General features: G+C 41.6%; 1 protein-coding gene across 1 annotated transcript; it reads right to left on the reverse strand.

Moving 5' to 3' along the window:
* Positions 1–1,999: 1,999 nt before the first annotated feature.
* Positions 2,000–19,303, reverse strand: LOC129092123 (pantothenate kinase 1-like). Its single transcript, XM_054599926.1, is given in 9 exon segments — positions 2,000–2,250; positions 2,375–2,500; positions 4,181–4,304; positions 5,693–5,741; positions 5,744–5,868; positions 6,875–7,128; positions 8,280–8,485; positions 9,310–9,456; positions 19,135–19,303. Coding segments are annotated over 9 exon segments (1,119 nt in total). The 5' UTR covers positions 19,163–19,303; the 3' UTR covers positions 2,000–2,190.
* Between the last annotated feature and the right edge of the window lie 3,114 nt (positions 19,304–22,417).

The raw sequence follows: 22,417 nt of genomic DNA on the forward strand, positions 1-22,417 counted from the left end.
CATGTGAGACGGCGAGGAGGAGATAACTTACATAACATTCAACGAGCTGATAAGAAGTTTAAATGCCCGTTATCACTTATCACAATCCTCAGACACACAGACGGCTAACGGAGCGACGGCGTTGGGAGGTGTTTTTAAGAAGAGGACACACAAACAGGGACAGCAGGTTAATAAAGGCGTAAAGGTGGAGATGAAAGGCTGGAAAAAAGGTCCAGAAACGACACATTTCTATAATTCATGAACGAGGAAGCTTTACAGCCGTCATTGTCATGCACAAAAAAAATACAAAGCAAAAATAAAAAGATGAGGTTTGCATGTGGTTTACAATTACAGCTTCCTTTTCTCTCTGCTAAAAACATAATTAGAGGCAAGAAAGATGGGGTTTCCATCCCAGAATCACAGGGGGCTTCATTACAATTTGAAAGATTCATCACTCGAGTGTCTTCAAAGGTGCAGATACAGACTCAGACCAGGACTAACATGCTGCTGCCAAGACCTGGTTTTGCAGATGAGGAGTTAGTTCTGATGTTGAGCATGTTCCATACTGCTGAAATGCTCTGAGAGCAATAAAACAAAGTGGTTTCTGACGTAAAGCTTCACCTCAGTAGCACGTTCACAATATTTGCACCATCAGACAGTAAAACTCTGATTCTGCTGCTAAACTTGCATTAATGTATTTAACACGAGGAGAATCTACAGCAGAGGGTGATGACTTCAGCTTTAAGCTCAGCCTCATTTAATCAAACTGCAACGTAAAAATAAGGCAGTTTAGTGGAAGAGAAGGTGGAGGGTGAGGAGACGGACCTCCACCCTCCGGAGGGGGGGTGCTGACGGACGGGGGAGGGGGGTGGAAAAGAGATAAAGCAGAACAAACACAGGCAGAGAGAGAGTCACGAGCTGTGGTGCAGACACAGCTGTAGCGCCACCTGATGGAAGACAATGACTTGGTCCCGTCGTCTAACCGTACGCGTCCACGGGGGCGTTTTTTGATGCACTACGTCCCAGAATGGAACACCTGATCAGACAAAAGCTTTCACTCGTCGGCTGCTGCTCTTGGGTTTCAAACCGGAGCAACATTTCTCTTAAATTACAAAAAATAAAAGATCAAAAATGTGATTCTGAATACAGAGGTGATAAATAAACCTTCTAGTTTAGTTTAAAAGTCTCTAGAGGCGGTGGGTCTTGCTGTACCGCCTGATTTGCATAAAGTAGTCTATAACCTCAACTTTATGCAAATGAGAAGCAGCAAACGCGACGCCCCGCGGCGCTACCAGAATGCATTGCACGGCTGGTCACAGAGTCAATGAATGGGATGCGTGACAAAAAGACGGATCCTGTGGACGCGTACCACGACACTAAACTCAGCAGGTCGGGGGTGCGTGTGTGGCAATATGGTGTTGATGTTTACATGTAGGCAGACGGAGGAGAAACAAACAAAGGCCATGAGCAGCGAGAGAACAGAGAGAATGAAAGAGTCACTCTCCTGCTTCCCGTCCGGGCTGAAGGAGGCGATAGAATCTCTACAGGATTTGGCCTCAGTGCACTCCTGAAGGGGGACTGTGGCATTGTGGGAAATCTTTTTGTGCAACAACAACCTTCAGCTGCTGCCAGTTTAGAGCTGATGGTTTTTAACCACATCAGTAAAATCAGCTGCATGAAGTTTCTGTGACGCAGAAAAGGAGTTTCCCTCCGGTGGTAAAAGAGAATAAAGTGTTTTGTCTTTGATATCAGGACAGAACATTTCACTGCTTCTTATCTGGAGGAGTTGTTGCACAAACTGCCACAGCCCCACACACCACACACACACACACACACACACACACACACACACACACACACACACACACACACACACACACACACACACACACACACACACACACACACACACACACACACAGAACCCTCTGTGTCTCTGTGCTTCCTGACACGGGGGGGGCAGATTACAGGGAACCATAAATTAAAGATTACAATATTAAAACTTCCACGATAAGGGGGGGAGAGGTTAGAGGTCGTCGTTATTTACAAGAGTTAAATTACTAAAATGGCTTTTCTCAGTTTCTGCATCCCTCTCTCTCTCTTAGTGTTTCCTTTAGCGGCCTCGGAGGAACGGGACCTTTCAGCAGCGACGGGAGGCGATGACATCACAGCGTCCGGGGGGGGGGGGGGTGAGGGTTGGTGATGCTGTATTCAGGGGTCCTCGCTTGTCTTGAGCAGCTCCATCAGCGCCCCGACAGCTCCGAAATAACCCTGGTGAACAAACACACACACATATATAGATATATAGATATAGATATACTTTCACACACTGAACTGATTCATGTTTTCACTTCCTTCCTGTCTGACTGGAGGTCACTTTGAACAGGTTGCTCACCTCGTGCTCCAGGAAGAGGGCTCGGAGTTGTCCTTTGGACCAGAAGTCCATGGCGTAGGCCAGCAGCTTAGTGGAAACCGTGTTGATGCGAAGGAAGTTCCCCACAAACACCACACGCTCGATTTTCTGATACGAAGAGAGACGGTAGAAAAAGTCAGAAAAATCAAGCTCATCAAAACTCACCTATTAAAATCATCTTAACCTGTGATTCATTGTTATGGAATGTAATTCTCTCTTTTAACGGTTATAATGTCATTTAATTGTTTTGTTTTTATTGTTATTACTTTCACTGTTTCAGTTGCTACCATGTAAAGTGCCTTTAAGAACCTTTTACTGGTTCCCGTGGTAACGTCTTACTGGTTAGACATTTATGATAAATCATCTCGTAGTGTTGCCAGACGGGAACTGTGAAACTGTCGCAGCAGAGGTAAGAAATGGTTGTATTTTGTGGAAAATTACCAAAAGAGAGTCTTAATCCACGAGAACAAATAGACGCGTGTAATTTAAAAAAAACATGCATTTAAACGCTTTTTGAAACACAAATCTACCCTTGTGTCTTTTATTGTGTGATTAAAACGATCGTACAAATACGTTAAGCATCGTATATATAGTCATCTTTCATTTCTATATCCCCTCATTCCTGTCATCTCTTAATAACCTCTAATAAAAGGCAAAAACATACATAATAAATATGATCATTCATTCTTTCATATTGAACCCAACAACGCCGCTCTCTGCTCTTTTTATGAAAGAGATGCTGTGATGATGCTTTATAAAAAAATGTAATGTGTCCAAATAAAAATAAATAAAGTCACTAAATAAAACAGTTTAAAACAGATAAGGTCATTAATTCACAACAGATCTGTGGGTCCAATGCAACACCTCCTCCGCACCACACGATGGTGCTGGTGAGCTGATAAACTGGTTACCAGTAAATCTCTGGTTCTACTATGGAAAAGGCTTTTATATATATATATATATATATATATAAATTTAAATAAATAAATAAATTTAAATAAATAAATAAATTTAAATAAATATAATAAATAATTTTCTTAAATATATTTTATGCAAATGACATAACATTAAGTGTGAAAATTAAGATACTGTGTAGACAGACAGCAGGAGCTCAATATTAATAATTAGCAAAAGTCCTGCAGTGTTACAAGTAGGATGGTGCGTACATGTGTGTGTGTGTGTGTGTGTGTCTGTGTGTGTGTCTGTGTGTGTGTGTGTGTGTGTGTGTGTGGGTGTGTGTGTGTGTGTGTGTGTCTGTGTGTGTGTGTGTGTGTGTGTATATGTGTGTGTGTGTGTGTGTGTGTGTGTGTGTCCTGGCTGCAGCTCTGTGTGCAGTGATAGCCCTGTACAATGCTGCTTGATCGCCAAGCCACAAGGCAACACTGTAAAGAAGCTCACCGCACACAGAAACACTCCGGGGTCCCGTTCTGATCCAGCTCTCCGGTTCATTTCACCGTTTATCCCACAATTATGTGCAAATTTTTTATTCTGTGGTATGAGGATCATTTTGTACATTTTAAAAGTTAAATGAATCAACCTGGTGGACTTTGAGAGCAAAAACAAGAGACTAGATGTTTAAAGAACATTGTGTTCTAGTTATCTATTTCTTCATAAACACACTGGTTGTATAGATGTGAATAGCGATGACACAGCAAAACAGTTACACCCACAGATCATGTTTACAAGACGGTCTGGATGATAGTCATCTGTGTGTGTGTGTGTGTGTGTGTGTGTGTGTGTGTGTGTGTGTGTGTGTGTGTGTGTGTGTGTGTGTGTGTGTGTGTGTACCTCGTTGACTGCACACATCCGTGCTATGGATCCTATGTTGTTGGTGATGGTGACCAGTGTGGCTCTGGCCAGGTCCTCCTTACTGATGCTGTCTCGCTTCTCTTTGCTCATCATGTGACCAAAACTGTTAAAAAACAAAAAACACTTTTAATCATCACGTGAACTCCTAAGAGATTTAATGAAAAAGAGAAACGTCTGTAAATGTCACAGTAACCTTCAGAACAACAGAGGTTATAATCTGGGGTCAAATCAGATTCTCTCTTTGCTTTATGGACCAACCTTTGAACACAGAGCAGCAGGTTTACTGTTTACATACTGAACCCAGATTAGCCAGTGAAAGTGTGTGTGTGTGTGTGTGTGTGTGTGTGTGTGTGTGTGTGTGTGTGTGTGTGTGTGTTCTGTTATGAGTGTGTCCTCTGTGCAGACACACATTCATGCAGAATAAGTAAAACAAACTCTCAAGTTCTGCTCTTACTATGCTGTTTTAGCCATTTCCTGAATATTGTGAATAAATAAATTGAGGCTGATTCAGCAAAGTCCTGGATGATAGCACATAATACGTTTAATAATTACTTTACTAGCATTTTATTTTGTAGGTTTATCCAGCTTTTCATGAGGCACAATAAATCCAGATCTGTTTTAACCCAAATCAGCATTTCTATAAGTCACTAGTTTAACACAGAATGATTTTCCTAAAAACCATAATGTATAGACTGATACTAAAACAAGTTAAAACAAAAAAAAAGCTCATATAGCAAAGCAAACATTCCAAAATGTGAGTGAGTCAGCTCCTGGTCCTGTTCAGCGTCATACCGACCATCTGCTTTGAAATCCTAAAATACATATTTTCCTCTCAGTGAAGAGGGAAGCGTGTTTCTAAACATGGACAAGCTGTAACGTAAGCTAGCTCAGTGCTGCTGGGCGAGCTAGCAGCATGGAGTACGGTGGCAGGCCTCCTCCTGGGCGGTGATACGGTTTGTGGGTGTAGTTTGGTGAAGAGAAAATAGTCCCTGCATGAAAATTCTCATAACAAGGTCTGTTGAGTAACCGGGTCATGATTTCTAGAAACAGAATGTTTCTTTTGAGTTTCAAATATATATGTTGGTGCTTTAAGGTCTACATGCAGACTGACATGTAGTTACTTTAAATATGAGAGAGGGCAGACAACTCAAACACTCTAGACTGATAAATAACACTGCAGGTAAGAGGAGGGATAAGTCATCTAGATTTTGAAGAGAACTGTCTCTTTATGAGAGGATTTGTATAGCTCGAAACCAGGAGGCAACCTCTGGTTCTAAAAAGTGAAGTCACTGCTTCCTGTGTTAAAGCTGCATTCTCTCTCCTGTCCACCAGGGGGCGACTCCTCTGGTTGTATAGAAGTCTATGAGAAAATGACTCTACTTCTCTCTTGATTTATTCCCTCAGTAAACATTGTAAACATGAGTTTTTGGTCTCAACCCTCTGACTCGTTTATCATTTGGAGTTCTAGACCTTCAGGTGACACTGACTCACCTGGATGCGACGGCAGAGCCCTGCAGGCCGAAGCGCTCGTAGTCTCCCCGTAGATGTCCTTCACCAGCTTGTCCACGTTGGTGGAGTCGCCCTTGCTGGCCATTTCCAACGCCTCCTCGAACGTCTCGCAGCCCGTCAGCAGGCAGCAAAGGCCGAGGAACGTACCGCCTCCCAGACTGGAGGGAGAGACGGAGATCAAAGTGTGAGGGAGGCGAGAAACACAGTGAGAAACGATGTGAGATAAAAGAGAAAATATGAGAGAGAAAGACGAGCTGTGATTGTTTTCTCACTGAAATAAATATGCAAAGATTCACTTTACTAAATGAAGTTCACATCTACTTCTGTCCTCGGCTCTAATATCTCGTTTCTACTATTCAGGACTCATCTTGCGAACTGTGAATAACTTTTTTAACTCATTTATCATGAGCAGCAGCAGCATAAAAGTCTACTGACAAATGTGATGCAAATCCACATCAATAAACATCTGGGTGGATGTGGACACATGAAAGAGTATGTAACTGATATCTCTCTCATTGTGTCTGGTAAGGGCTCGTCAACAGCTCTCTATCTAATCATAAGTAGTGTTATATAAGGACGAAGGTACAAGAGGTGAGCAAAGATAAAGAACAGCTGGAAGTCAAAACAGCTGATTCACTCTTATCTGGCGGATCGACTGAAGCCGTGGAAAGCATTCCTCAACCTCCACCTTTCACACATATTCACACACAAAAACAACAACTTCAACTTTAAAGCTCATTGATCCAGGGCTCGAGGTGGACTTCAGTCGGAGCTGTTGTCTTCATGAAGTCGTTAGGATTTATTCAGTGTTCAAGGTTCAGGAGGTTTTGACCTCAGAGGTCTCCTCCTCCGATTAAAACACTGAATAAAGCAGCTTCACATTAAAACAATCTGTTTCTCAGACGCAGGACATCCTGGAGGAGCTGAGAGACGAGCTGGCCCAGACGTCTGATGCTAACGTTAGCTCAGCTTGTCTCTCTAATAACTTAAGAGAAGGTTTTGAACACATCTGTCATAACACATACATGTTTCATACATATATGACATAGGTGTAGTTGATTTAATACCTTTATCAACGTGTCTATAACAGTAGGAGAGTAGCTGGCAGCTCGCTGAGCGGTTGCAGGTTCTATTTTCTCTTTTCTAGGTGTGTACCCTCCTCACCTGGTCCCAGTCACCCGTTTGTAGTTGTTCTCCGAGTACACGGCCAGGATGGAGACCCCGGAGCCGATGTTGACCAGCAGCATGGGGAAAGGGTTGTCCAGGGTGCAGGTCTTCTTCACGCAGCTCTGGGTGTCTGACGGGTTCTGGAAGTAGTAGCCCTCTGGGTGTCCGTTGAAGCTCACCCGGTCCACGAACAGCAGGCCGCGGATCAGGCAGTCCAGCTCGTCCAGCTTCAGCAGCTCCAGGTCGGCCATCTGCAGCAACAACAGACAAGGAGGCCGCGTTAGCTCCAAGGTGATTTATAATGAAACATTATTCTGACTTATGAAGACAAAATGCTTTTCAAAGCACTTTAAGACGGCCCTGGTTCAGACTGCAGTGCTGAGGGAGAGTTCATTGATCCGACAGCGCTGCAGAAAAGGTCAATGAACTCAGGTAAGCAGGCGCTGAGACAGACGGATATCAGATTCACCCACTTACGAAAAAAACATTCAGGAATGTTCAGATAACCTCATCAACTGTGCAGACAGAGACAGACAGAAACGTCTTTAAATCTGTATACTGTAAACGTCACAGAGCTGTTTATATGGTCTGGTAGGCTGCAGACACAGACTGAATATAAGAAGTGCACGTTGTTGCCATGACGTCACTCATTGGTTTGTGGAACGATGTTTTGAAGCTTCGAGTTCACCGATTTGGCCGAAACCATCTTGGTTTTTGCAACCAGTGAACAGGAAATGACCTGTTTATGTATTTGGACTGAGGAGGAGTGACGGAGAGATGCCGGACTTGAGGTTCTCCACTTCCGTTTACGTATACCCTGCTTTATGGTCTGTTTGACTCTAAATGGAGCATCATTTACTAAATGAACATCATGCTGTATTGAAGAAGACTTGAAACTAGAGATTGAGACCATAAACTCATGTTTACAATGTTTACTGAGGGAATAAATCAAGAGAGAAGTAGAGTCATTTTCTCATAGACTTCTATACAACCAGAGGAGTCGCCCCCTGGTGGACAGGAGAGAGAATGCAGCTCTAACACAGGAAGCTTTGGCTTCACTTTAAAGAACCGGAGGTTGCCGCTTTGCTGCAATTAACAATTGTTTTTATTAACGATTCATATTTTCTTGTTTGATCAATAAAAAACACAGAAAAATGAATGATCGACATCGTCATTAAATGTCTTGTTTTGTCCAACCAGCGGTCCAAAACTAATTTCATTTAGTATAATTTAAAGACAAGGAACAGCAACACATTTGAGAATCTGGAACTGTCAATGTTGGTTTTAAAAGTGACTTATCAATTATCAAAACAGCTGCTTATTAACTTTTGTTGCAGCTCCATCAGTAACCAAATGCTGAGAAAGTTTCTAGTAACCAATCAGACTCGTTCTCTGTCCTCACCGTCCTGAAGTCGTTCTCGAACTTGTACGCTCCGCCTCCGGTGGCGCAGAGCGTTGTGTGCAGGCTGGAGAAGTTCTTGTCGCGTCCCATCTGGATGAACCGGGGCATGGCCTGCGTCGGGAAGCGGATGAAGTGCAGGTTCCCCGTCCGGCCGCACATGGTGAGGTTCCTCAGCTCCAGGTGGACGTCACGGACGCCGGTCTTACCTGAGTGATGGAGGAACCCGTTTTACATGATGGGACTCTGATCCTACTTAACCTGAGTTCTGTTATTCTATAATAACGGAACCTGATCAGGACTCAACACTAGGAAACCAGCCGTCAGCTTTTGGTTTCCAAAACTACAAATATGGATGCCTTTTTTTTTTAGTTATCTTCTATGTCGACTAAAGAAGATTCTTTGCAGTTTAACGTCAGCTTAATTAATGAAGATGTGACAACTTTACTTTCTGGATACTTCACACATCTCTTTGTCTTTCCTTCAGGTTCATCTGGTTCTGGTGAATCAATCTGTTGACGGGTTAGTGAAACCTTTCACCCCTCAGTCACTTAACTTCACCTTTGTCTTTAAAACAGAGGCCTGTGTGCACACGAATTAAACGCACCAACACACGTTCAGAGATGTCTTTAACCGGTTTCAAATATCTCTAATGCAACAGATATTTAAACTGATGTATTTCAGGGTGCATGTTAAAAGTGGCAACCAAAGGACAACAAACAATTTATCATAATGGTTGTCAATGGCAACCCTTAGCTGCTGAAGTCAAGAACAAAACACCTTATCAATGTTATGTAATGCATGAATTCCACACGCGGTAAAGTACATCCTGCTATCTTCATGTTAGGAGTCCTTGACCTGACTCGCCCTGTTTTAGATACAGATGCAGGTATGTGAGTGTGTGTGTGAATGTATAGGTGTGTGTGTGTGTGTGTATATGTGTGTGTGTGTGTGTGTGTGTGTGTGTGTGTGTGTGTGTGTGTGTGTGCATGTGTGTGTGTGTGTGTGTGTGTGTGTGTGTGTGTGGACGTACCATAGGCCACGTTTGAGGTGAGGTAGCGGCGGATGGACTTGAGGTTCTCCACTTCTTCCTGTTCTTCCTCTGCAGTGATATCTACGGGCTCAAAGTACACCAGCTTGACCAACGTTCCTCCGATGTCCATGCCGAACCAGGGGAAGGCTGCAGGAGACAACGACAAATAAACTCTTTACTTTACAAAACAACACAGGATACAGATGAATAATGACAAAACACACGCCAAGAGTAGCTGCTGATCAATTCTTGGTCATAAATCAATTGTGAATGGAACTACAGACTGGAGTGGAGCCGATTAATCGATCAACATCAAAATAAATGCTAATATTTTAATTGCAGATTAATTGTTTTAGTAATGCAAAAAAGAAAGAAAATGTGCGTTTCCCAGCTTCTTAAATGTAATGTTTTCTGCTTTTTGTTGGTGCCATGTATGTTGGTAAATGGAAAATCTTTCAGGGCCAAGTCCGCTTCCAAGGGTCTCATTTGTGGTTTAAAAGCAAACAAACTAACCACATGATTCTACGATAGCAGATATGTGATTTGAGCATGTTTTAAAATGCTAAACTACTAATAATGATTAAATCTGTTCATGAAGAGATCTTATAATTGATCTGTTTGTATAACCTATTTATGAAAATCAACAGGTAAGCACTAAGGCCCAGCGATGAGGAGGATATATATATATATATATACACACACACCATATTTTTGACCAAATATCTCCATATTGAGACAATATTTCTGAGTTGACTAGTGGTGCTTCAAGAAAATGTTCACACTGTGATAGTTGTGTTGTCGTCGAACACTTAAACGTTACTTTTAGACATCTGCAGCGTTCTTCCTCAACAATGGACTAATTGTCCGACATTTTTGCAAGAAAAAAACAATATTTGTCTGATATTCAGGTTCTTCATGCTTCGGCTGAACGAGAGCATCGTGGAGGGAAGAAACATCTGGTCTGGAGAGTAAGTTGGGGAGAACATCGAGTTCAGCACAACAATAATAATAAAAAATAAAGAAACACCACTGCAGCTCAACAAGAACCACGGTTACCATGGAAACAGACAACCCCCCTCCTCCATCATCTCTTCAGCCTCCTGTTTTCTCCATCTCCCATCGTTCTCATACACACCATCTATCCTCCTCTCTCTCTCTCTCTCTCTCTCTGTACACCAACATCATCATCATCATCACCACCCTTTTCTCTCCTCTTCCTCTTTTTCCCCGTCTTCTCCTCTTCCCGTCCTCTGCTCGCTTCTTGTCTCTCGATCTTTATAATTCAGTTAAAGTAAGATTTCCTGGAATGGATGGAGGAGAAGTGATACTGCAGGAGGTTCTAAATGCACCGCAGAGCAGCTACTACATTCAACACAGAGGAACATCTTCCACTGTGATGATGTGCTGCTTCACTGTTTAACATCATTGTAAAGTTAATATCTTTGTTTTTTACCATAAAATCAAACACGTACAGAGTGGAAGAGGTAATATGAATAAATCATTAACAAAATGTACTAATTTGTGTGCAGGAGATGTAATTCGTGGCCTCAATTGAACTTGTTTTGGTTAAAGTGTGAGTTAAAGGTGTATATAGAGAGAGCAGAACAGTTCATGCTTTAGCGGTTTCAAGTAGCCGACATCATAAATACACCCGCTACAACGATGTTTTCTTATTGACCAACTGTGAAGTCAAAATAGGAACTTTGTGCTCTAATAAAGGATTTGTCCATAAAACAGCTTGTTAGTGTAGACATGACAATGGAAGACCCACAGGAAACACTAATCACCTTCTACTAACAATCATCCCTCCTATGAACGTGTTGATAACTCACCCTCAAACTGCAGTAAAGCTTATTTATAGAGTCTCTATCTCACAAGGACAAAATGCCTTAAAAACATGGAGGCTGGAATGAATCACTCGGCCTTATGCATTATTTGATTATTGAAGTTTTGTTCACGAATTCAAAACGATTTAATTAAATTGAGTTAACGACCATGTGGGCAGGAACTGGTACATTCTATTTTCTTTGGTACATCGGCACAAACTTAACCCCCAGACAGAATTCACACATATTTTCTATCCGTGCATATGACACTATTTTTAGAAGCCACCTGTATTGATTTACTTGTCTTTGCACGGGCAGTTTATCTTTAATATCTGGTTAAGTGAGGCAAATACTTAACAATGTTGGGTTCTTTACATATGACAGTTGTTCATGATCAATCAGAGAGATCGCCTCTGCATGATTTTAGTCTTTGAAACATCATATTCGTTGAATATTGCAGAGAAGAGAAAAGAACAACGAGGAACCAGTAATTGTCCAATCAGTGTGTCTATAATTTAAAACTGCTGAAGACAACACATGCTCACTAAACTAATAATATGTTGTTGGGGAAAGCAGCAGAGTTCCTCACATATTCTGTGCAACGGAGTCACCAAAACACTGACGCCATGACACTTCACATACAAACAACCTCATTCATAGAGAAACTGCTCATGTGGGTCACTAGAAAACACCCGAAGACACAGAGAGAAATGTCTTCTAAAGCCTAAAAGAAAGAAAAAACTAAGATAAAATACTATGTTTACTGTCACAAATGAATGAAAAGCTGTAAACCAAATGCATCAGCTAAAGAATTACAATTAAAAACCAATAAGCGTGCGTTAAGGTGATCGCAGAGAGAATACGACTGGATTTATACTGCAAAAGTTTGTAAACTCATGTTTTGATCCCATTTACTTCAATTCACAAAGGCTTTTCTTAGTGCTTTGATTCTTCATTCCCGTGGAGATATATACGTTTGCATTATTTTTCTTGACTGGTTAAACACCTGTGTGAACTGATAGTTCAGCATGTTGAGCAGTGAGACACAAACTTATGGAGGCAAAGTCCACTCTGAGACTGAAGACAAAGCTGATGGTGGTTCAGCATCTCCAGCTGTCTGTTCTCTCCAAACCCAGCTGTGAGGAGGCAGTGGACTCCAGTAACCCCGGTCCTTGTTCATGGTGAGTCCTATCAGGTGTGATGTGTTTGTAGTGACTGAGAGCAGTGACAGCGTTTTGTCTAACGGACAACGAGTCCTTGACAACAGAAGAAACACACGAGGTCATTAAAACCTGACGCCATTAATCTAGTTCTGCTCCTGAAAGAGAGATTACTGTTACTGTACGGTTAGGTTATTGTATTGTCTTTTTCTTTATTGTTCCTCTACACCCGTTACCTCTACACCCGTTACCTCTACACCTGTTACCTCTACACCCGTTACACCTGTTACCTCTACACCCGTTACCTCTACACCCGTTACCTCTACACCGTTACCTCTACACCCGTTACCTCTACACCCGTTACCTCTACACCTGTTCTCCACACCCGTTACCTCTACACCCGTTACCTCTACACCCGTTACCTCTACACCCGTTACCTCTACACCCGTTACCTCTACACCTGTTACCTCTACACCCGTTACCTCTACACCCGTTACCTCTACACCCGTTACCTCTACACCCGTTACCTCTACACCCGTTACCTCTACACCCGTTACCTCCACACCCGTTACCTCTACACCCGTTACCTCTACACCTGTTACCTCTACCCTACCTCCACACGTTACCTCTACACCCGTTACACCTGTTACCTCTACACCCGTTACCTCTACACCCGTTACCTCTACACCCGTTACCTCTACACCCGTTACCTCTACACCCGTTACCTCACCCGTTACCGTTACCTACACCTGTTACCTCTACACCTGTTACCTCTACACCCGTTACCTCTACACCCGTTACCTCTACACCTGTTACCTCTACACCTGTTACCTCTACACCCGTTACCTCTACACCCGTTACCTCTACACCCGTTACCTCTACACCCGTTACCTCTACACCCGTTACCTCTACACCCGTTACCTCTACACCCGTTACCTCTACACCCGTTACCTCTACACCTGTTACCTCTACACCCGTTACCTCTACACCCGGATTCACACAAGGATTCAGGTATATAGTGCCATTTTAAGAGTTTAAGCATATTTTGGTGATAATCAGGATAATAGGGCTGAGAAAATCAAATATCACAACATTTTTGACCACGTGTGCTTTCACAACATCTTAAGATTTATGATAAATAATCATGAGCGATGTGGATATTAAGACTAAGGTCAATAACAGAACAGCTAGAAACAGTCTGATAAGTTTAGTAAATTATAGCACTTTACTGTAATGCCGACTTTAAAACCAGTTATGCCATATTACGATTTTCAAAATCTATGACGATATCTAATGCATATATTTCCCAGAGCTATGGAATAATATCGTGAGTCATAATTATTTGGGCCGGGATGATCATGACGAGACACATCACTCAGACTTATTACTGGAAAAACAGGAAGCTTGATAATGATCTCTCTTTCTCTGTGGTTTTAATGTTTCATTAGGAGGTGTGTTCACCACGGAAAACCTTCTCAATGCAGCACACATTTGTTTCCCCACAACAGGACTCATTATTGAGGTCAGCTCTTTCACCCTTGAGGCCATAGGAAGCAAAAGATCAGGCAGGACCGTGAGAGGCTGGAAACAGAAATATGATCTTCATTGTGACATAACATAAAGCCGTTAGAGGCCAAGGATACATGACGGCGTCCTCAAGTGACAATCACATTTTCCTCCACAGCTTCAGCCAAAAACACACCAACAGCCAGCACATGACCTGATCTGAATAAAATAAAAATATCCTCATATCTGTCATTTCCACAGTTCATGGCTTGTTCTCTGGAAAAAACTAATACATATCAAACTGATATTATAATGTTAGGGTTTTGTGTTTATGCTAATCTCGTGTCCTCAAATTTAAAACACGTCTTCTGTGTTTCTGTGTGATTCATTTACAGCCTGAATGTTGGGGAAGAGTCTTAAAGCTGCATTCTCTCTCCTGTCCACCAGGGGGCGACTCCTCTGGTTGTATAGAAGTCTATGAGAAAATGACTCTACTTCTCTCTTGATTTATTCCCTCAGTAAACATTGTAAACATGAGTTTATGGTCTCAATCTCTAGTTTCAAGTCTTCTTCAATACAGCATGATGTTCATTTAGTAAATGATGCTCCATTTAGAGTCAAACAGACCATAAAGCAGGGGATGCTTTAGGGCGGGGCTACACACTGATTGACAGGTCCACACCAGAGACGTATACGGCGTCTCCAAAAAAAATGAAATGGTGGGAAATGATTGACTTTCAGTTTCAGCTGTAAACTATTTGTAAGAAGTTTTACGGAATTTGAGACAAACCTGTGTAACTGTTTTTTTGTTTTATCATCAGTCTACCTGACATTAACCTGCTGCTTCTCTCCCATCATCCTCTGCTTGTGCAGTGCAAAGACAACTAACACTGACAACTAAAATTGCCACATGAAGCCAGAGGGGGAACATAAATAAATCACTGTCACCTGGCTGTCAGAAACATGGCCGCACTGAGTGAAAAGACATCACAGCACTACGACGTACTGGCCTACATCCGCTCCGTCTTCACTGCCCTCAGGCTAAATATACACAGACATCCAGAGAAAAAACCAGGAGCTGTAATGGAGCGCTCCCTTCAGAAGAGTCCCGCCAACGTTTCCTTATTCATTTAACGGCCTCACAGAAGGTCAAGCACACCTCCATGAATGAAGTCAACATGCAGAATGTCCTTTAGTCCTCGTAGAGAAGGCTTCTATTTAACACGCATAAGGACACACGGGTCACGCACACACAGCGAGTACAGCCAAAGGTCAGTGTGGCAAAGAGCACGTCGGGGGGGGAGCATGAGCACAGGGCTCCACAGCAGGGTTGCCAGGTTGGTATTGACAAAACTGTTGAGAAATTGGCAACAAATTCTTGGCCTTTGGTGTTGCAACAACTTTTTTATGATTTGTTGCATTAATGATGATGAAATAATGGAACCAAACGACGCTGGACTTTTACTGGTGTGTGCACAGGAATCTGTTTTAAACCAGTTGAACCTCATAATTAATATTATCTTAATAGGATGTCAGCGTGGACTTTAGGAAATTATAATGGACATTTTATTGATCACAAGATTCTTGTGGGAAATAAGAAATAATCGTACAAAATATTACTGCAACTACAACTACAATATGACTGCTGTATCACATTAATACCCACTACTAGCTCTGGCTCTCCAGATACTACTACTACCACCACCACCACCCACCACCACCACCACCACCACCACCACTACTACTACTACTACTACTACTACACCACCACCACACCACTACTACTACCACCACCACCACCACCACTACTACTACTACTACTACTAGGTTTATTTACATGCAGAACACTGAGCTGTAGAGAATGAGATTTTTATTTCTGGTAAAACAAACAGTCCTACTGTGTCTAGTAACACATCTGATAGAAGAGAAAGAGCAAACAGGAGGACAGAAGTCTTTTTGTCTTTTAGAAACACTAAACGGTTGTAGAGAGTTTCAGATAGCCCCCCCGGACTGAAACTTGTTGACGCCTCGTTCATCGATCCAGCTGCAACACAAAGTGGTAGAACATTGACTCGACCTTATAGACAAACCTGTATCTTTTTATGGGAGTTATTCTGTTACTAAAGGAACACAGTCCGGTCTTAACCAGCTTAAAGCTGGGTCAGCGTTGCCCTGAATTAAAGGTTCTTTCCTCACTGATTAAACCAAGAAACAGGTTCTTTCCAGGTTTCTATGATCTTTAATTCTATGACCTGCCAATCAAACTTTCCCCAAAACCCCATCCACCAGAGAAACCTTTGCATCAGAGGCCAGAGTCTAGTTTCAACCCCTCCCTGTAGAGATTACAACAAAAGTATGTCTTCACCCATCAAAACACCCTGGTATCTGTAATTCAATGTGAATTTCAGTCACACACTTTTGTTTGAGTCAAAATCTCTCAAAAAATAAGACCCAACACTGCATTAATCTGACTAACTAGATTTCTTGGAAAGCTTGTGCAAAAACAACTGTTGTCATGTGTCACACTGACTGTCCACAAACTTGTTTTTCATTTTTCCTGTGTATTCATAAGAGTTGTTCTGATAAAGATCGATGAAATCAGAAATGTCTGCGTTACAGCCTAGACGTTGGATCGGGGCTATTCATTTATCTGAAATTGTATCTTTTATCAGCTGATTTGCACTAAACAGAAACAACAGAAGAAGTGTCAGCAGCTACCCGGTCCGTACTTCTTGCCCGATCACTACTGAGCATGTGCAACCTCATACTACACACCTGTGTTTAAATAATCTCCTGAATCCAATTACTTCCCTGATATTTTTACATTGTTACCAACAAATCTGGGTTGAAATCAGCAGGAAAGCTAATGTCATCGTTAGCTGTTAGCAGCTGGTGGACAGCACTGAGTTACATTATGATGCATTCAAGCAGTCAGTAAAAGTGAGTATTGGGAAGGTAAATTGTAAAGTTATCATGATGTGTTCAAAAGTAGTTTTTGGCAAGAAACTAGAATAGATTGAGTTTGTTTGAAGGAGATGTTTTCACAGTAATATAAAATAGATATCAGAGAGGGAATTATGACATGTTTAACTTTTTTTTGTTTTAAACACACTGCTATCAGATCTCGATATCCAGTATCAGAATCGAGGGAGAAAATGGAATCAAAACATCTCTAGATTAAGCTTTAAAGAAATGTGATGTCGTGACACTAAATACATTAGTACAGTATCTTGAAAATCATAATAACTGGTATCATTTCCAGTCTACATTTCCAGTCAATACATATTGCTGCTGGGTTACCTCTGATGTAAACAAAGAGCACTGCAGCCTTTGTTACCCCCCTAAAAAAAAATCACCTCAAACCCCGATTAGAGAAGAAATCTGAGGACAAAAATGAAAGATCACAACGCCGACATTCCAGGGTCGGCCCTCAGCGGGGGAAAGCTCGAGGGTTATACGGGTTTATCAGGACGGCTGGCCTCCATCCAAGGGTTAGTCGGCCATAAAGCAGAGGAGCTCTGACCGGACAAAGTTTACTGATGAGATGCCCCCTTCAGCTACGTCATCTGGTGTGAGGTTTTTCATTCTCAGCTGAGAATCAATGCAATTACAAATCAGCTGTCTGTTCATGGTTCAGTCATTCATCCAGCCAGAATCACACCATTCTTATTATCTTTACTGGATGAAAAGAATGTCCATTTTGTGTTTAGTGGTTTTCTTATTGAGCTTTTTAGCTTAAAATGAAGGATCTCATCTTACTCACAGATACAGAATCCAGAGTACAAACTGTATAACTATCAACATGTCTTCACCAACAAAAGAAGTTCCTGTATGTTTTAGCACGTTGTGATTATGTTTTATCTGGCAGTGTTGGATATCTTTTCTGTTTTTCAAAGAATAAACCACTGATGGTGAAACTATTCATCATATTTCATCAGGGCTCCACAGTAAGGGTTGCCAGGTTGCCATCACTGGTAACCGCTTTTTAACATAAACAAATAGGGGCAGCAAACATGCAAGCCCAAAATAAATACATGATATTTGTTGAAATGATTTATATTTAAAAAACAGAAGCGGACATCGCTGCACTTGTGTTGCTGCATGCACAGGCTTCTCGTTTTACAGACAAAGTTGTCTGACTGAGAGGTGAAAAGTTTGAGGAAACAAATGTCAACATGGATTGAACTGACGGAGAACCAGATGAACCTGAACAAAAGTCTTAGGAGGCTAAGTCGTAAAAACTACACTGCAAAGTATGCACAACAAACATCTTGGTTACTGAGCTGACGTACACCTGCAGAGTATCTCAATTACGCAAAGTATAAGGTGACTAACAAATGGCGAGCAAAGCTTCAGTTTCAGCAACCAAAAGCTGATGAGTGTTGAGCCTCGTTTCATATTCCAGTGACAGAAGATATCCGGTGCTCAAGTTGTTATTTCCGATGCAAACTACAGATGTGAATGAGTTCTATGGATCCATCGATCAAAGGAAGAAGAACAGAAAGGGTTCTGTAAGGTTCTTTAACGCCAATAACGTTTCTTACACAGGTACAACCTGTCAGACACAAAACAGGTGTGCTGGTTTTAAACAAACAATTATCCCAAAGAGACTTTAGAAACATAAACAGTCACAAAACAAAACCACAAAATACCACAACAGTCACAATCTAAAAAATGTCCCAGTGTTTGCTTCTAAATAGTTTAAGAGTATGTCTACTGGCTCTGTTTCTATCGGAATGATTGACACCGCTGAGACAATAAACGACTGTATTGATCTGTTGGCCAACTCTGGTTTTGATTAATGAAGCAATTTGCAGGATCCTCACAGGTGACGGATGAATGAATGTCCTCGGAAGCAGAAACTAGAAAAAGGGATGCCTCCGCCCCTCCGCCCTCACTCTCTGTCTCTCCCTGTCACCATTTAATTAGGTATAGATGTAAAGAATGCTGACCAGATCACTTGGCAACAAGGCCTCGAAACACAGCTTGTCTCTGTGGAAACATTTAGCACGAGAACAAGTCTGACAGACACAACAAAGCCTTGAGCGTGAACTGAAGTTGCACTGGAATCTCCTGCAATGGACAGCAGCATTATTCAGACAACACATAAGGTTATGCATTTAAGAGAACACTCTTTTTATAGTGATTTACATGTGCAACACTCTATTTAGGCAGTCTGGCAGAAACTTTTATATGTTAATATGAAGATATAAGAAAATAAGACTCTGTTTCAGAAGCCAAACACAGTTTAAACCTCACCTTGAGTAATAAAAACACAAGTATAGACTTCTTCCTCCTTCAATACAAACACAACAGAACCATCTAACACTTACCAGGTTTCTTTTCACTTATAAGCTTCATAGTGAGGCACTATATGAGCTCTCTGTGTAGGAAAATAGAATAATAAACAGGAGAAGAAGCTCAGCAGGTCTGGGTCAGCCTTCAGACTCCACACACTGAAGAAAAAAACACACTTTTCTAAATTCCTCGCAGAAACTGGGAAGTTCTCCTGGTGATCTCCACTCACCAGCATCCCACACTGGGTAAATAAAAAGGGGGCGGGTCCTCCAACCAGCTGGAAACAGGAGTCGGCCGCTGATTGGCTGCGGCAAGCCAGGCCCACTAATCAGGAGCTTTCTCACCACCGGGGGAACGGACCAATCAGCGCGCCGAACGCTACCCGAGGGGGTCCGTGACAACAACAAGGGGGTCTACCCGACGACAGCGGATCAGCCGTAATAAACGACCGCGTAATGCGAGGACATTAAAAACAATAAAACAATAAAAATATAATGTTTAAAACGCAAATCACGACGCTTTTACAGTAGTTAATAATACATACATAAAACACACAACATATGGATCCAGTACAAACACTCACGGGGTCTGCTCCGCCTCACAGACTCCGTCCTCCGCCGCAGCCGGCTCCTCTTGGCCGGGGACCCGCCGCACGCAGCCTCCTCCCCGGCGCGGTGCTGCAGGTGGTGCGCCCCCCCTTCCAGCGACGCGGCCCCCCCACTGGGCCCCGCCGCGCCGGAGCCGCAGCACACGCCGCCGCTGAGGCAGCTTCTCCCGCAGCAGACCCCGCTGCCGCCGCGGAACGCTCCCGGAGCTCCGGTCGTTTCCACCATTGACTCGGCCTGATCCATGGAGGAGCAGCGGCGGGCAGACCAGCATCTGCGGCCGGGCGGAGCGCACAGGCCGGGGGGGGGGTTCTGTCGAGCAGGTTGAAGGCTGGAGGAGAAGCGAGGTTTAAGGTTTAATGTTTAATGTTTAATGTTTAATTAAAGGCAGGATTTAATTAGAAGAAGCTTCTGAACGCAGCAGAGCTCCGTCTGAGGTCAAACACTGCAGAGAGAGTGTGTGTGTGTGTGTGTGTGTGTGTGTGTGTGTGTGTGTATGTGTGTGTGTGTGTGTGTGTGTGTGTGTGTGTGTGTGTGTATGTGTGTGTGTGTGTGTGTGTGTGTGTGTGTGTGTGTGTGTGTGTGTGTGTGTGTGTGTGTGTGTGTGTGTGTGTGCAAGACCCGTGTGTGTGTGTGTGTATGTGTGTGTGTGTGTATGTGTGTGTGTGTGTGTGTGTGTATATGTGTGTGTGTGTGTGCTGCTACGTCATATATATATATTGCTCCTGTATAGCTGTGTGAAGTATATAGAACCCGTCCGACCGGTTATTACCTCTATTCTCTCTATTTCTCTCGGTTATTACTCTCTATTCTCTCTATTCTCTCTATTCTCTCTCTCTATATATATATATCTATTCTCTCTATTCTCTCTATTCTCTCTCTATTCTCTATTCTCTCTATCTATATTCTCTCTATTCTCTCTCTCTATTCTCTCTATTCTCTATTATCTATATATCTCTCTATTCTCTCTATTCTCTCTATCTATTCTATTCTCTATTTCTCTATCTCTATATCTATATATCTCTCTCTCTCTCTCTATATTCTCTATTCTCTATCTCTCTCTCTATTCTCTATATTCTCTCTCTCTCTCTATATATATATTCTCTCTCTATTCTCTCTCTCTATATATATATATTCTCTCTCTATTCTCTCTATTCTCTCTCTCTATCTCTATATCTCTATCTCTCTATTCTCTCTATTCTCTCTATATATATTTTATCTCTCTCTATTCTCTCTCTCTATATATATATATTCTCTCTCTATTATCTCTATTCTCTCTCTCTCTATATATATATTCTCTCTCTATTATCTCTCTCTATTCTCTATATTCTCTCTCTCTATATATATATATTCTCTCTCTATTATCTCTATTCTCTCTCTCTATATATATATATTCTCTCTCTATTCTCTCTATTCTCTCTATTCTCTCTCTCTATATATATATATTCTCTCTCTCTCTCTATTCTCTCTCTATATATATATATTCTCTCTATTCTCTCTCTATATATATATATTCTCTCTCTATTCTCTCTCTCTATATATATATATATTCTCTCTCTATTATCTCTCTCTATTCTCTCTCTATATATATATCTCTCTCTATTCTCTCTATTCTCTATATATATATATATTCTCTCTCTATTCTCTCTCTCTATTCTCTCTCTCCCCTCTCCTCTCTCTCTGTAACTCAACCCTCCAACATGGTGTATGTAAAGGATGCAGGAAGACTTCCTTTAAATACACGTGTGTGTGTGTGTGTGTGTGTGTGTGTGTGTGTGTGTGTGTGTGTGTGTGTGTGTGTGTGTGTGAGTGTGTGTGTGTGTGTGTGTGTGTGTGTGTGTGTGTGTGTGTGTGTGTGTGTGAGTGTGAGTGTGTGAGTGTGTGTGTGTGAGTGTGTGTGTGTGTGTGTGTGTGTGTGTGTCACCGACATGAACTGATGTAACCCCGCATGCACCCGCACAGGAATGTCTCTCTCTCTCTCTATTCTGTCTCTCTGTCTGTCTCTCTGTCTCTCTCTCTCTCAGGAGAAACAAGTCATTCTGCATTTATACATCACATTCCTACTCAAACTTAAATATGTTCAATTAAATATAATACATAAAATGTGTGTTTTATTTTAAAAAAAGAAACACGTGATGTTATCATTCAATAGAGAGCAGAACAGATACAGAGGTCAACAACAACAACAGCTATAATAGTTTTTTCTGTCTGTAAATATAATATTTCAGTTATTGTTGATTTTCTACTGTTTTTTATTGCTTATTTATAATACTTGTTTTTTGATTTCATTTTTTATTTTTATCTTGTCTTTCTTCTACTATGTCTCTTGTGTGCACTTTACTCTCTGCTGCTGTAAGCCTGCACACGGGACTAATAAAGGATTATCTTATCTTATCTTATCTTATCTAACCTCAGCCTGATGAGAGGAAATGTTTCCTTCTCTGGAGTCTCAATGTGTCTAAATAAGTATAGCTGCTCAAGGTGAAGTCTTTAATTGATGCAGAATGCAGAAAAAATGAAGAAAAATGAAAAATGTAATGTATTTATAGGTCTGCGACTAATAAACAATAAGGCAAAAAATATATATATATATACAAAATAAAAATATATTAAAATACAACATAAATATATCTTACTAAATAAGCAAACTGTGATGTCAAGATATACTTTTAAAAAAACACAAGTTTATTATATATTGTATATATATATATAT

The sequence above is a fragment of the Anoplopoma fimbria genome, chromosome 6, assembly GCF_027596085.1.
Source record: "Anoplopoma fimbria isolate UVic2021 breed Golden Eagle Sablefish chromosome 6, Afim_UVic_2022, whole genome shotgun sequence".
In the NCBI taxonomy this organism is placed as follows: domain Eukaryota; kingdom Metazoa; phylum Chordata; class Actinopteri; order Perciformes; family Anoplopomatidae; genus Anoplopoma; species Anoplopoma fimbria.